The 17,308-nt window shown below is 33.3% G+C and overlaps 1 protein-coding gene across 2 annotated transcripts; it reads left to right on the forward strand.

Moving 5' to 3' along the window:
* The first annotated feature begins 368 nt into the window (after window positions 1-368).
* LOC120129620 (FCS-Like Zinc finger 3-like) lies at window positions 369-14,213 on the forward strand. 2 transcript variants are annotated; one of them, XM_039147085.1, is made up of 3 exons: window positions 369-394; window positions 13,571-13,686; window positions 13,777-14,213. In XM_039147085.1, the coding sequence occupies exons 2-3, from the start codon at window positions 13,577-13,579 to the stop codon at window positions 13,940-13,942; spliced, it is 276 nt and encodes a 91-aa protein (XP_039003016.1). In that variant the 5' UTR covers window positions 369-394; window positions 13,571-13,576; the 3' UTR covers window positions 13,943-14,213. The 2 variants fall into 2 exon arrangements, with proteins under 2 accessions (XP_039003016.1, XP_039003017.1); XM_039147086.1 differs by lacking the exon at window positions 369-394 and having other exon boundaries at window positions 13,483-13,686.
* Window positions 14,214-17,308: the final 3,095 nt, after the last annotated feature.

Consider the following 17,308-nt stretch of genomic DNA (forward strand, 5'->3'; position numbering starts at 1 on the left):
ACTCAGCTCCGAGTGTTTTTTGTTTTTCTTCGATCGTGGGCCCATGGAGTCCAGTCAAAGAAAAGTATGCTAAATTTAAATAAATAATAGAAATAGAAAATAATTAAAACGAGCCAAAAAAAAAAAAAAAACAACGGGTGGTCCTTTTCCACTGGTACCGCCCACAAGTTGCTCCCTTCCAACTTGTTTTTTTTTAATAACCAGTGTTTTAAAAATCGGATCGGATCGGCCGGATCAACTGGTTGAACCAAAAATCGTTGTCTAGTTCGGTTTAATCTACACTGGTTAAACCGTTACTAGTGAACCAGCCAGAACCGTTGAACCGTTCGAACCGGATCAGCTGAAAACTGAAAAAAACCGTCAATTTTGTTTTTTTTTTTTAAAAATTAAACCAAACGACATCGTTTTTTAAATGAACCAAGTCGAACTCGAGTATTGTTGAGCTCGACTCGAACTTGATAACTTTAAAAGTAAGCTCAACTCGACTCAAACTCACGAGCTAAAAATTATCAAGTTCAACTCGAACTCGAAATATAATATTGAAACTTGAACTCAAAAAGGTTTGAACTCAAAAAAAAATTTAGAAGCTCGATTGAAGCCTAAAATTCGAGCTTGATTGAAGTGAAAAAATAGTTTACTCAATGCTCACCAAAAGGCTCCATGATTTTGAATATCAAATTACCTTTATTATTTATATAAGTTAATTGGGATGTTCTTCTATGTTTCTTAGCCATGTGAGATTGTTTTGTTCTCATATTTTTACTCTTTAGACTTTTGAGATACTTTTCTATGTTTCTTAGCCATGTGGAATTGTTTTTAAAAAAAATAAACCAAATAACATCATTTTGTTATGATTTTTTTAGCCCCAAATTTATTTTTTAATTATAGTTATATAATTATATTTATTATTTAATATGTTTTACCTTAAATATTATGTTGTAGTTAATTTGAATCATTTTGTTTCACTTGATTTTATGGTTTTTAACTTATATATGTTATGGTTTGCTTTGAATATGACTTGTGATATAAAAAAATATTTTTATTAAATATTTTTGGTATTTTTATTTAATTTTTAAATAATTATGACATCTTCCGGTTCTTTCGACCGGTCGGACCGGTTCAACCGGTTGAACTAGTGAACCGGTAGCATGGCCGATTCGCTAACCAGTCCGGTTCTGAAAACCATGTTAATAACCATTAGTATTGTTCGATTAATCCGGCTTAGATACTATAAAGGTGAGGGCAACCATTCTAACCAAGTTTTACTCCATTTACAATCTTCAGGATTTAAACCTCTGACCTTACTTAAGAGATCTAGTTTCTCATCCTACTAGATCAACTGTTTGTTGGTTGCAACTTTTTTTAATAATTAAATCAATTTTTTAAATTAAAATAAAATATTAATTGACAAAATAAATAATTATAATTGTTTTCAAAGATTATATAATATATATATATTACCCTTTAGCATTATTGACTAGAATATACATGTCAAAATTTGTAGATTCCAACACGACACCACGGCAGACGTGAGCTGATTGAAACACACGTATTAATTAAGAATGCTAATTTATTTAGGATAAATTACACATTTAGTATCTAAATTATTGGTTTTGATATGTTTTAGTATCTAAACTTTTAATTTTTCAAAACTATACTAAACGTTTAGTTTTTTTCATTTTGGTACTATGTTCAAATTTTAACGTGAAGTTTTGACACGAACCGAGCGGCCTCAGCGGTAAATGAACCTTTTTTATTCCTTGAGGTCTCGGGTTTGAGCACCAGAAATGTCAGCAATGTGAGCGTTAAATGTCAAATGGTTGATAATTATCTTTGAACAAATATTGTCTTATACTTACCACGAATTAAAAAAATGATAAGTTTTGAAAAGAATTGAAAGTTTAGGTACTAAAACAAATCAAAATTGATAGTTTAGGTACTAAACCGTTAAGTTTTTAACATTGGGTACTAAAATGAAACAAAAGTTTTTAACTTTTGGTACTAAAATGAAACAAAAATTGAAAATTTAAGTACTAAAACAAACTAAAATTAATAATTTAAGTATTAAAATACGTAGTTTACCCATTAATTTAACCAAGAATCTCTCATAAATACTAAAATAATGTTCATCTGAAAACGTAAGCTGATTAAGCAATAAACAATTTTGATAACCAAATTACACGCATGTGCAATAAAAACCCAACATTATTGGACCCATATTAAAATATAAAAGAAGTTTCTTATTAAAACCACAACTTTAAATAAAAAAAATATTACGAATTAGCTTTGCAGAAAGTAGGATATACAGCGTATAAATAGTGTAGTATTTGTAGACACACGTTTTTGTCCGGGTCTACAAAATTATTTATTATTATTGTTTACTTATTTACTACATTTACTTTTGCAAATTTAATACTTGATGCCCAAATACAAGCTTAAGCCGAGGCCCAACAAAGGCCAACCAGCAGCCCACAAAACAATGCACAGACATAACCCAGCACTCCAATTACAGCACCAGAACCCATATACCAACCCACTGGAGCCTGACCCAGTTCAGACCCGAATCGACCCAACTAAACCCTAACCCTATGGTATCTCAGAAGCCAGCTCGCTTTAGTTCCCTCAGGTGCGACAGCTTCATGCGCCAACTTTTCAGCTCCAGGTGCCGCTCAAGCCGAGCCTCCCCTCGTCGGCAGCCTCTAACGACGATGTTATCACCTACAATGACCGAAAATACATCAAACCAAGAGAAATCTCATCCAAAGTCAGAACAACCCAATAAAAAAATAAAAGAAATCCAAAAGAAATCCCAAGGCAATCTATCCTCTGTCATGGCCCTATCATATCCATCAAGAACAAAAGCAATCAGACATGCAGGATAAAAAAGGGGGAGGAGATTAGAAAAGGATGAGATTTTTTTCGAGAGAGAAAGAGTAGGGGAAAAACTGAGAGAAAAAACCAGTTTTAGGGAGAGAGAAAAAATATAGAGAGAAGGGTGAGGATATTTGGAGAAGGCGAGAGGAGCCCAAAACAACAAAGGAAAAACAAAGAACAGTGAGAGAAACTCTTACCTTTGATCGGAAGAACATGAGGAAGCTCGAGGGTCATTGAGACTTTGGTTCTTCGAAAGGTATTATCCAAGATCTAGGTTCCTAGGGTCGATTTTAGGCTATATTAGGTTGAGATTTGGTTTGAGGAGGTTGAGAGGAACCATTTGGGGTGGTTCGCTCTCTCCGACTATCGTCGGTCGCCTTGAGCGCCACCGGCGGTTGATACCCTCTCCGATGAAAGAGTTCTCTCTCACTCTTTCTCTTTGGTTTTTTCTAAAATGAAGACAAATAAGGGGGATGAGAAAGAGAAGTTCATTTTTGGGCTTATATACCCCGACCTAAATGATGCCGTTTAGGGAGGGATGTGTTTGTGATTTTAACGTGGGTAAATTACATTCGGGGGGCCTCAGTGTTTTGTAAATTTCGTGTGTGGGCACTGGTTGTATTTTATTCATTTTGTATTTCATGCCGCACATTTGTAAAGTTTGCATCTTGGTCATTGGGCTATTTATTGTTACTATTTTGTAAATTTATACATTGTACCATGTATTTATGAAACTTTTATTTTGACCACTGCTATTGTATTTTGGGTTAAATATTGAACATGACAGATATGGTTTTATTTCTTATTTTAGTCCTTTGTTGTAAGAAAATGGAAACTTACATATCTAGTCCATAAGATTTTCTTGATGTAATTTTAGTCACTAATCAGATTTAGTTTGGGTTATTTGTTTGTTTGGCCCCTATTATGTTATTTTAGTTTTTTTATGTCCTTTGCTAATTTTATGCTTAATATTTGAACCCTTATGTTGTGTTTTATTTTATTTTATTTTAACTTTGTTTTTATGAATTATTTTTATGGTATATTTACACATACATATATATATATTACTTAATAGTTTCTTTATTGCTAAGCTTAGTTGTGTTTTAATTCGTTTGATATGAACAGTAGTTTTCTTAATATATACATTCGAAATTATTTTCAAGAACATGTATTTGTAGAACGGGCGTGGAAAGTATCACTTGATCGAAGGGTACAATTCGATACGACGTTAAAACGAAATGGGACTTGAAATAAATCTAGTTTATTTTACTAATTAAATCTTTTGTGATTCAAGGCGTTTGTATGTAGCAATTTATTTGGTTGTTTGCAAATTGTTGATATTCGATTTATATTCGATTTTGCACTTTTTAAATCAATGATGAGGGAATATTCTTTTACAGAAAGAAATAGGCGAGATAGTTTTCCCGATGGATGATTGCTAACCTCGAGATTTCTTTTCAAGTTAAAGAATTTTCTCTAATTAGTTAATTCAAAGCAAATTAATCAATGTTCGATAAATGGATCATATTTTAAGTTTATATTCGATTCACAACATCCATCATTACGACAACGTGTAAGCGACCGAGTACCAATTTTGGGCGCTGTGGGGGTGCTAATTCTTCCCTAGGCGTAACCGACTCCTGGACCCTTTAAATCAAATTTTTGGTAAACTCAGACCAATATTTGTCTTACAAAATGATTTTTCTTAAAATGTTTTTAAAAGTCGTTTTTAGGTATTCGACCTACCTAACCCAAAGGTCGATGGCGACTCCTATCAATTTCATCCAAATCAATCATAAATACCAAAATTTCAAAATTAAAGTCATAATCGTTTTTTTAAAATCATATTTAATTGTTTTTTCAAAAACATGGTTATGAAAGCTTGGTGACTCCGCTGGGACTTTTTTTAGAGAGTCAAGTTGTAAATCGCTTACACATTGTCGTTGTGGTGGAAATTATGAGTTCGAGTCTTTAGTTAACTTATGATTCGTTTATTGAAGTTTTTAACTTCTTCATTTTAATTATCATACGAACATTTTTATTTTTGCTTTTAGCTATGTCCAAGTTTTTGTTGAGAGTTTTTACTCTTCCATTTTTTAGTCAAAGGTTTATATGCTCCTTTCCACACACATCACGTGCATTTGCATAACATGAGCTCCAGACACGAGCTTCGATTCAAATAAGTCGAGGTGAATGCTTTACTCTCGTAAGAATTTATTCTTCGTATGAGTTTTAGCAAATAACCCATGGGATATATACCTTATACATTCGTAGGGATTTATTCCTTGTATAGGTATAAGGAAGTGAATCCCCTCGAATTGAAATCGTTCCGTTCGAAACCTGTAATGGGTGAGGATCGAGGGTTTGGCAGCCTAAGGGGGCACTGACATCAAGGATAATTTGAGTACCCTTTTTTTGTTAGATCCGAAACCATACATATAGTGAACCGTAGAATGGTCACCCTGGGTATAGTTATATTGAACGTGTGTCTGTCAATAGGTGCCAAATTAGGTGTACACAAAGGATGAGTGTTTCTAAGCCTTTACCTTTTTGAATATATTTATTCTTTTTGAATAAAAGCATACGAACTAGATACCATGAGGTTAGGATTAATTTCTTGAATAAATCATTGTAGGTAGAAAGCATGTCTGGGTAGAATTGTTATCTATTTAAAGCATGCTCGGGTAGATATCATGATTGGGTAGGTGTTGTATTATTTTATAGCATCTTTTAATCTTTTTGATTATGTTGCCTATACTAACTTATTTCTTTTATTATGTTTGTGTCATTTTTATCCTTTTTTGCATTGCATTGCATCGTCATGACATAATGCAAAAGTATTGATCCGCAAGGGGATATTCGAGAGAGAATTTGCACAAGAAGAGGTAAAAGTTTTTAATCAAGTAGTCGTATATACAGACATGCACCGAGGGCTAAAAGAAGTTCAGAGTACAAAAATGAGACTTGCTCGAAGATCGTGCAATATTCGAGACTGTAAAGATGATTCATTGATCCGAGGAGTAATCCAGCATTAAAGTCTTATCTACGATCATTTCATCGCTAATCATCAAGGAGTGCCGCACTGACTTCAACACTGCCGGGGCATTAATAGAGTTAGATTATAGAACGCTTAAGGGACATCATTTTTAAGGACGAATATCTGATATGATGCATTGACCCACTTCAGACTCAACATCTAAGTGAAGGCATGTCTGTAAAGTGGATTGTCTTGTGATGTGAAGGCTTTTATTTCTGGTGAAATTTGTTCTACGATATTCATTGTTGGGATCAATATTTTTGCATCCGCATTTGCATCTTTGCATTTTGCATTTGCATTTGCATTTCATTCATTCAAGCATTTTCGCATACATCATTCATAAAAACATGGAATTAATCTGTGGATGATTCGATGAAGTGGTCCTAATAACGTGACAACACATTGAAAATAGAAGCAAGATTCGAACAATTAAAAGAAGAAGTTGAAAACAGTACAGGGGAAACTTATTCAGATGGTTGTAGGGCTGAGCTTTCTAGGATGATCCGAGAAAATAGTCCCCATATCCCGAGGTATATGATGTTGATTCCGTACGCAGTTATCATATAGAAGATCCGAACATTCCATTTAGAACTGTGGGGCATTGAATCAAGGTCCAGAACCTGATTGATTTAGGGGCATAGACATTCGAATAATGTTGGGGCATTATGATGTTAATCAAGAAGTCATTACATCTACCACTTGCATTAAGAACATTGTTTTGTTTGAACTCATTTTTGTTCTATCTTTAATATTTGCTTAAATATTTTGAATCTTCTATTTATTGAATTTATGTTACCTTCTAAGGTTGAATAATTGAACGAGTTTTAATCTTGTAGTTCTTCGAAGATCAAAGGAATTACATATCCTTTTAATTCTTCAAGACTTATAGATTTTTTACATATGGCAAGATTAAACCTTTCTTATACCATCCAAAACCAGAAATAAAATCTCTCGATTCTTTACCCGAAATAATTCATTATCACTACCAAAGAACCAAATTTTGACATTACCTCTCTTTAAGACTTTGAAACATTGTTTTTATCTTTTTTATGACACAAAAAAGCATACCCTTACCTTTAGTTGAGCCAATAAAGTCACATCATCGTCTTCTTAGATGAAAACTAACAATTTTATACCAATAAAACCTGAAGACATTGAGTACAAGATGTTCACTTGAACATGAACCTTCTTCTAAGAAGACACAACGTGGGGCATCTCGCATCAATTTTTTGAAGATGAGACTGAATAATTGAGACATGCTGAAAGCAATTAACAGAAAAAAAGATTATTAATTCAAAATAATTCTATCATGCATTAATTACATTGTTTTCATGTGTATAAAAATTAATCCTGAAAATCTATCCCCCTAGGGATACCTCTTATGCAAGGACTTCTGTTTATGAAATGATGAACAATTTTTTTTCATTATCCCTTCACAAAAGGAGAAAATATATCCCTTGTGTACCCATTTGAGCTTAAGTTGTATTTTCTTCTGATTTAACCCTAACCAAGGATCACCCTCCACACTCGGGGGCAAGGTGGAGGAAATTTGCTCGCATGAGTGAAGACATAAATCCATATAAGATATAGAAAGGTGAACAACTGCAAAGTACAAAGATCCAATCAAAACAAAGAGAAAAGAAGGAAAGAAAAAACAAAGAGCAAAGAGAAAAAAGCTAAGAAAAAAGAACAAAAGAAATAAAAAAACAAGAAGCACATGCAAAGAGTATCTCGAGTCAAATAACGCATCGATCTTCAAACCATAAGATGATCAAGTACAATCATACTAGACTCAGTTCACCAGAAGATCATAAAACATTAAGAGAAGATAAAAGGATGCATACGAGCATATTCAAATCGAGAAAGACAAGGTTGAAGGCATCATAATGAACTGATCCTTGGTTTAATTACCCTTAAACACTTGTTTGGGCCTATTTATCCCTTTCTTTCATAACCATGAACCATAGCGTACATTACATTCCTTAAAAGTCCCTTCTAATCATACATGGGTTTCTAAACAGAATATATTATCTTCAAATTTCATCCCACCCATCAGGATTAATCTTTTATTGATAAAAGGTTTTCTAAAATCTTTAATATATGATAGAGAAAATAATAAAAAGGGGGTTTAAGACGTAAATTCTGAATAATGTCTTGAAACCAACGGAAGATTTGAGTTGAAAACCTAAAAATACGGATCGAATATAAAGATTGTGTAGTTGTTGTATAGAAGGCGATATCACAAATCCCTTGATAAGGCATCACACAACCCGAGTGTGATCATGAGAGTTGAGAGTCTGAAAACACTTCCAATAAATAAGCACAGAAGCTACTCCATTAGATTAGTGAACATCAAAGAAATAAGAATGCCAAACCTTTTACCAAAGACAATAACTTGAGAATTTTTATTCTTTCCTTATTTAACCATACCTCAAAGATAGCATTAATCTTGACACTTTTCAAATGGCTATAATTTATTTTGAAGGATTAAAAGTGTAATTAGTTGTTTGATATCTAATGAACTCTTATTTTATGATTTGCCTTAATTGTAAAACCTAGAAAAGAGCAATATTTCCAAACTTTTGATTAAACATTTTTCAGCATTATTTTAATTGATATTTTAAGACTTTTGAAAAAAAACATTTTTCAGCCAAGACAATCTCTCTAGAGTGGATTTTGGTAGTTGACATGTGGCTCTCAGATACAAAACTTATGCTTAGAATCAATGCTGAAGCAATAAAATGATGAATGTTGAGGCTCTTTGGAGATTCAACATCCTGAAGTGAATGATCAGATCTTCTGAAGGCCTTTCTTCCACATGCAGGAACAAGTAGATATTTTTCGCCTCTGAGATTGTTTCTCTCAAAGCAAAGGGTTGTCTCGCTTGAGACAAGTTTTCTTAAAAAAATTATCTCGCTTGAGAGTTTTTGCTAAAAAACTTTTTGTTTCACTTGAGATAATTTCTCTAAAAAAAATTTCATCTCACTTGAGACATTTTTTCTTTGAGATACAAATTTTGAGTTTATTTCACTTGAAACAAAGTTGATCTCACTTGATATTATTTTTCTCAAAACAAACATTGTCTCACTTGAGGCAATCTTTCTTAAGAAAAACTTTGAAATTGTTTCTCTTGAAAAAACTTTAAGATCGTTTCCCTCGAAATGAATTTTGTCTCTCTCGAGACAATTTCTCTTGAAACACCCATCTTTGAGATTGTTTCCCTTGAAACAAATTTTTTCTCCCTTGAGACAGTTTCTCTTGAAACATCATCTTTGACATTATTTCCTTTGAAACAAATTTTATCCCTTTTGAGACAGATTCTCTTGAAACACCCATATTTGAGATCATTTCCCTTGAAATGAATTTTATCTCTCTTGAGACTGTTTCTCTTGAAACACCCATATATGAGATATTTTCCCTTGAAACGAATTTTGTCTCCCTTGAGACAGTTTCTCTCGAAACACATTATCTTTGAGTATGTTTCCCTTGAAACAAATTTTGTCTCTCTTGAGACAGTTTCTCTTGAAACAAATCCCTAAATATGGCCAACTATCCTCATCGCGTAAGAATCGTGTCATCCACAGACCATACCCCCTTATCACGTAGGAGCCGTGTCACCCCTTAGATAACCAGCCTTCCTCATCATGTAAGAAACGTGTTATCATCCCTAAAGATGGATTGCCATCCTCATCACGTAGGAACCGTGTCATCCACCAACCAGACCTCCTCATCACGTAAGAGTCGTGTCACCCTTAGAAAACCAACCGCCCTCATTACGTAGGAACCGTGTTATCACCCTCCCTAAAGATGATCAAGATGTCCTCATCACGTAGGAACAGTGTCATCCATCGACTATATCTCCCCATCACGTAAGAGTCGTGTCACCCTTAGACGACCATAACTCTTCATCACGTATGAGCAGTGTCATCCCCACCAATAAACATATCCATTTTTAAGCAAAAAAGAGATCCGGACAAAAAATGGTTGCCTTTTTCGTCTTTGCCCTATTCTTGTTAACACAAGAATGTGCAAAGAGGGGCAGCTGTAGATACCCGTTTTTGTCTAGGTCTACAAAATTATTATTATTATTATTTATTATTATTGTTTACTTATTTTCTTCATTTACTTTTGTAGGCTTAATACTTGAAGCCCAAATACAAGCTTAACCCGAGGCCCAACAAAGGCCAACCAGCAGCCCACAAAATAGTGCCCAAACATAATCTAACAGCCCAATTACAGTACCATAACCCAGATACCAACCCACTGGAGTCATACCCAGTTCAGATCTGAACCGACCCAACTAAACCCTAACCCTAGGGTATCTCAGAAGTTAGCTATCGCTTCAGTTCCCTTAGGCACGAGAGCTTCATGCGTTAACTTTTCAGCTCCAACAGTCGCTCAAGCTGAGCCTCCCCTCGTCGGCAGCCTCTGACGTTGATGTTATCACCTACAGTGACCGAAAATACATTAAACAGAGAGAAATCTCATCCAAAGTCAGAAAAACCCAATAAAAAATAAAAAAATCCAAAAGAAATCCCAAGGCAATATATCCTCTGTCATGGTTATATCATATCCATCAACAACAAAAGCAATCAGGCATGCAGGATAAAAAAGGGGAGGAGATTAGAAAATGAGGATATTTTTTTTCGAGAGAGAAAGAGGAGGGAAAAACCGAGAGAAAAAAAATGATTTTTAGGGAGAAAAAATACAGAGAGAAGTGTGAGGATATTTGGAGAGGGGGAGATGAGCCCAAAATAACAAAGGAAAAATAAAGAACAGTGAGAAAAACTTTTACCTTTGATCTGAAGAACGTGAGGAAGCTCGAGGGTCGTCGAGACTTTGGTTCTTCGAAAGGTATTATCCTAGATCTAGATTCCTATGGTCGATTTTAGGTTATATTGGGATGAGATTTGGTTTGAGGAGGATGAGGGGAACCATTTGGCGTGGTTCGCTCTGTCTGGCCACCGTCGATCGCCGTGAGCGCCACCGACAGCGGCGATTGATACCCTCTCTGATAAGAGAGTTGAGAGATTTCTCTCTCACTCTTTCTCTCTGGTTTTTCTAAAACAAAGACAAATGAAGGGGGATGAGAAAGATAAGCCCATTTTTGGGCTTATATACCCTGACATAAACGCTAGCGTTTAGGGAAGGGATTGTTTGTAATTTCAGCATGGGTAAATTACATTCAAGGGGCCTCCGTGTTTTGTAAATTTTGTGTATGGGCACTGGTTGTATTTTATTCATTTTGTATTTCATGCCCTACGTTTGTAAAGTTTGCATCTTGGTCACTAGGCTATTTATTGTTACTATTTTGTAAATTTATACATTGTATCCTATATTTATGAAACTTTTATTTTAACCACTGCTCTTGTATTTTGGGTTAAATATTGAACATGGCAGAAAAATTTTGTATTTCCTTATTTTAGTCCTATGTTATAAGAAAATGGAAATTTACATATCTAGTCCATAAGATTTTCTTGATGTAATTTTAGTCACTGATCAGATTTAGTTTGGGTTATTTGTTTGTTTGGCCCCTATTATGTTATTTTTTTATGTCCTTTGCTAATTATATGCTTAATATTTGAATCCTTATGTTATGTTTTATTTTATTTTATTTTATTTTACCTTTGTTTTTATGAATGATTTTTATGGTATATTTATACACACATATATTACTTAATAGTTTCTTTATTGCTAAGCTTAGTTGTGTTTTATTTCGTTTGATACGCTCAGTTTTCTTAATATATACATTCAAAATTATTTTCAAGAACACATATTTGTAGAATGGGCGTGGAAAGTATCATTTGATCGGAGTGGTACAATCTGATACGACGTTCGAACGAAATGACACTTGAAATAAATCTAGTTTATTTTACTAATTAAATCTTTTGCGATTCAAGGCGTTTGTATGTAGCAATTTATTTGGTTGTTTGCAAGTTGTAGATATTCGATTTTGCACTTTTTAAATAAATGAGGAGGGAATATTCTTTTGCAAATAAGAAATAGACAATATAGTTTTCACGATGGAGGATTGCTAATCTCGATATTTCTTTTCAAGTTAAAGAATTTTCTCTAATTAGTTAATCCGAAGCAAATTAATCAATGTTCGATAAACATATCATATTTTAACTTTATATTTGATTCGCAACGTCCACCATTACAACAACGTGTAAGCAACTGAGTACCAATTTCGGGCGTTGTGAGGGTGTTAATCCTTCCTCACGCGTAACTGACTCCCGTACCCTTTAAATCAAATTTTTGGTAAACACAAACTAATATTTGTCTTACAAAACGAGTTTTCTTAAAATTGTTGTAAAATACGTTTTTAGGTATTCGATCTACCTAACCTAAATAGGAATGTGCATGGGTTAGGTTGGGTCGGGTTTTTAGTTCACCAAACCCGACACGACCCGACCAAAACAAGATTTCACCCGACCCGATATATAACTTAAAAACCCGACCCGACCCGACTCGACCCGACCCGAAATAAAAAAAAATATTTTTATTCAATAAAAACAATGACTTAATTGAAAAAAAATAATATATAGGGGGTATTATTATAATTGTTCCTAGATATATATAAGATAAACTTATATATATTTTTCGGGCCGGGTCCGGTATTTTTCACCCTAAACCCGACCTTATCCAAACATCACATTAAAAAAATCCGACCAGAACCAAAATTAAAAATAAACCTGACCCGATTGGGTCAGGTCGAAACCCGTAGGATTCGGGTCCCATACCCATCCCTAAACCCAAAGATCGATGACTACTCCTATCAATTTCATACAAATCAATAATAAATATCAAAATTTCAAAATTAAAGTCGTTTTTTAAAATCATATTTAATTATTTTTTTCAAAAAAAAAATGATTATCACAATATTAATTTAACATGATAATTATACATTTTCGTGCCTAAATTTATTTTAAAGTCCGATTTAGTACTTATTTTTTTTTATCTTATCGGGTATTGAATTTGACCTTTTGATTTAAACGGATACTAGAGTGACATTTTAGTCTAAATTTATACTTATATTAAATAATTTATTTGAACAACGAAGACAAATTTAAGTATTAATTTAAATAAAAATAACTTTAATATCTAACTAGAACACACAAATTTAGATACTAAATTGAATATTAGTATCAAATTAAGACACCAAAGCATAGAATTATCCAACTATCTTAAAATATGGTTTGATATGCTTATTCCACCCATTGTATCTTGCTTATTTTAAAAGTGTATTATAAGTTCCGAGAAACAACTTGTCTCAATTGTTAAATAATAATTATTATTTTTAAATAATTTAAATTTGAGCATCAGAGATTATATAATATTTGAGTATTCATTATTAAATACTTAAAAATATTTAAAATAAATAAAACCACTTATAATTCCGTAGAATAGTAATAATAATAAAATAATATAAATTGTGGCAGAGTACCAGCTTTACAAACCGAGCTTATAAGTCTTACAATAGAGCGTGCACCACTTGATTGCACAAAGTCAAAATCTACCCTTTTAAAAAGCTGTAAATCTCTGAGCTCTTAAGTCGTACTCCATTTACTTTATAAATACCTTCAAAGCTTCAACCCACCCTCTCCTCTCCCTCACTCTTCCCTTTACCCTTCGATTCCAGGTCCGTTTGCTACTACGGCAGCCATGTCGGCTTATTATTACTCCGGTTTCCCAGATAACCATGAAGCTCACTACCTCGATTCCTGCTCCGTTTGCGGCAATTCGCTTCGCAATTCCGATATTTTCATGTACAGGTCAGTTGTTTTCTTCATCACCAAATCGATCTCAAAACTTCAGATCTCTTTGTTTGTTTGTTTTTTCTGATGGCTAATTGTTGATTGCAGAGGGAACACGCCGTTTTGCAGCAAAGAGTGCAGACAAGAACAGATGGAGGTCGATGAAGCGAGTGAGAAGAGGTTGAAATCCGGTAGATCTATGAGGAAATCGGATTCCAAGAGTTCCACGCCGCCCAACAAAACTGTACGGACGGTGATTGTTACGGTGTCGTGACGACGATTGCCTGTGCTTTTGATTCTGTGGTGTAGAGTGATTTGGTAGCGTCAATTTTGGGGTTGGGAATGACGAAACAAAAGCGAAAAACAAGATGATCAGAAACAAGGAAAAAGCTTCGATGGGATTCGTTTCTTGTCAATTGATCTTCTTTTTTCCTGGGGTTTGATGGTTTTGAGGCGTGGATGTTTATATAAGGAGGAGGGGAGGGATCCGATTGTGCAGTTTCTCATCAATGAAAAGTGTTCAAAAGGATTCATAATTTTCTGGATATTTCTCAGAATTTCCAAAGATGCATCTTTTGATATTTGAATCAAGTTTAGACTTATTATGGAGTATAATAACATATAAACTATTAAATTAAATCTAATAATTAATTTATATATTAAATTATAGTTAATGTAATATTAAAAATAAAAAATGAGATTCAGATTTTTATTGAATTAAATAGATTAAAACTTAAAAAAATCATCAAATTATGTAATGATTTGTGGTATTATTTAATTAAAGAATAAAATTTAAGGTGAAATACATGAATGTTTCTCGATTATAATATATTATTTTATTAAGTCATTCGACTATGAAAAATTATAAAATAGTCTTCTGACTATAGCGTGTTATTTTGTTGGTCTCTTAACTATCAAAAGTTGCAAAATATCATTTTCTGTTAAAAAAATTAACGTTATTCTGAGCTGAACGTTAACTTACTGACTATGATATGTACAATCTGATCACAAAATCTCAAACTAATATCACATCTAAGTCATCATGTTAGCATCTAGCTTTTAGACAACCGTCAATTTTTTAACGAGAAATAACAAGTTTAGAAAATAATGAATAGTCAGATGAATATTTTGTAACTTTTGATAGTCGATAGACTTAATAAAGTAGTACCCTATAGTATGGGGACTATTTGATGTACTTTACCCTTAAACTTATTAAATTAAACTAAGACTTAAATTAAATTAATAGAATGTGTAAGTAATAAAGATTGAATGTATATATCAATCTTTTAATTGCCACACTAACATTTCGTCAAAACATCAAATGTTAACAATAAGTTACTAAATTGACATTATTTAAATAATTAAATAATCTGATTTATAATATCAAAACATCGATACCTAGAATAAAATCTTTCTATAATCAAGTGATCATGAGTATAGTTTATTCATAACTTAAACTATATATGAAGAATGATCTAACTTTTGGTTTTAGTCTTTTAAGTATATAACAAATTACACTATTCAAATTACTTTATGTCGCGGTCATATTTCGGTTGGGCCCGAAATTGAGCTTTAACTTGGATTAAACGAATTGGAGTCGCCACTGATCATTTAAAAAAATATTTAGGTAGATCGGACACCATCTTACCTGATCTGTGTCTTTCCAGAAATGTGTCGGGTTCAGGAGTCGGTTACAGTCAAGGAAGGATTAGCACCCTTGAACCACCATTTCGGTACCAATTAATTTGTCAGTTGTCTTTATTTGCGAAAATTAAAATTCAAATTGAAATCTAAAATATTCGATTTAAATTACTTAACTTGGACTAGTTGGAGAGAAAAGGAAAAAATAAAATAAAAATAATAATAAATAAATAAAACATTAAAGAAAAATAAAATTAAATATAAATTAAAGAGAGGAAAAAATAAAATAAGAAATAAGTAAACAAATAATAATAAAATAAATAAAATAGAAAATAAAATTTAATAAAAAGAAAGAAAGATAATGAAAATAAAAACAAAATAATAAAAAGAGAAGAATTACAAAAGAGTTAAATATTGGAAAAAATAAAAAATAAAAAAGGAAATTGTTAAGAAAATACAAATTGCCAAGAAATCGAAAAATAAATAAAAAAAAGGCTCAAAATGCAAAAGAAAAAAAATAGTGGCCAAATCAAAAGAAAGGAAAAAAAAGGAGTATTGGCTAAATTAAAAACATGCAAAAATTATCTGGGCCCTTTTCGAATGAAACGTAAATTGGTGACTAAAACGTAAATATATTAAACTCGAAATCCAAATTGAAATGTCAAAAATTATATTCAGTGACTAAAAGGTAATAATAATAAATTACATGGACCAATTTGCATAGTTTACCAGTGCGTGAAAATGCACAGAAACCCCCTCATTGAAACTACGTCGTTTTGCCTAGCTTATATATTTGTTTCCCCTTAAGCCAAAATGGCTATTTTTTCCCATTTAATCACTTTGCTCTTTCTCTCTACAAATGAGAGAAAAACAATCTCTCTTCTTGCCTCTCTCCAAGGCTCTCTCAGGAGGGAGATCGAGCATCGGTCGCCCGCCTTTTGCCGGCACCGACAGCCACTGTCGGCCACCACGAACGGTGGCCGAAATTTAAAAATTCACCCCAAAACGTAGATCACTAAACCCTCAACCTGAATCCGAGCCCCACTTTTCCAAAAAGACTAACACCCGTTCTAGATGTAGGAAAATACCTATAAAAAAATTTAGGAGATCTGGTGGCCTTTCAACTCCTCAGTGGTATGAATTTTTCTGAATCTGGATCTGGTCTCTTTCATTTTTTCGGAATTTTTATAAGGCTTTATTTTGGTTGCTTGTGTTGTGGTTTTGGTTTTTTGTTCTCTGTGTTGTGTTGTGATATTTTGTGGCTCTGCTGGCTTGCCTTGTTCTTGCCATGGTTGTGTTCAATCCTTGATCGATGGTTCTTTGTTTTACTGGTTTTATCGATGATGTTCGGTGTTGGCTTTTGATGACACTTTCCATTGGTTCTGTCTCAAATAATGGTCGATAGGGGCCTGTGTTCCTCCCTCGATTATACTTCCTTCATCATTGTGCCTCACCGGGGGCTTTTTATAGCCCCGAAGGTGGTTGCTTGGTCTCGAAATGGTCGGGGTTTGTTGGCCATTGTGGGTTGACCGACTAAAGTGGGATGGGTCAGTCCCGATTTAGCCAGGGCTGGTTGTTTCGTGGTCGGATTTTTCGCCTAGTTGTTGATATGTGTGTTACTTGTTCTCCCATGCGGCGCTGATCAATTGTGGAACCCTAGTATGCTTTGGGCCCTTGGTTTACCCGATTCACACGTTGGGTACCCGATTTTGGCCTGCTTGGTCAGGCGGGTCAGAACCTGGATTTGGGCCCGTGCCTATTTAGACCCCTGTTAAACTTGGACTCGGAGATATTGGACCTGTACCAGAAAAACAAAATAATTTCAATTAGATTAAATGAATAAAAAAAATAAAAATATAATATAAATTATATAATATATATATATATTTCAAAAATATTTTTAAACTATATATTATATTTTTTAAAACGTTTTCAAAACTATATATTATATAATTTTTCAAAAATGTTTTTAAAACTATATACTATATAATTTTTCAAA

Source organism: Hibiscus syriacus, unplaced genomic scaffold, assembly GCF_006381635.1.
Source record: "Hibiscus syriacus cultivar Baekdansim isolate YM2019G1 unplaced genomic scaffold, ASM638163v2 tig00110503_pilon, whole genome shotgun sequence".
NCBI classification, from domain to species: domain Eukaryota; kingdom Viridiplantae; phylum Streptophyta; class Magnoliopsida; order Malvales; family Malvaceae; genus Hibiscus; species Hibiscus syriacus.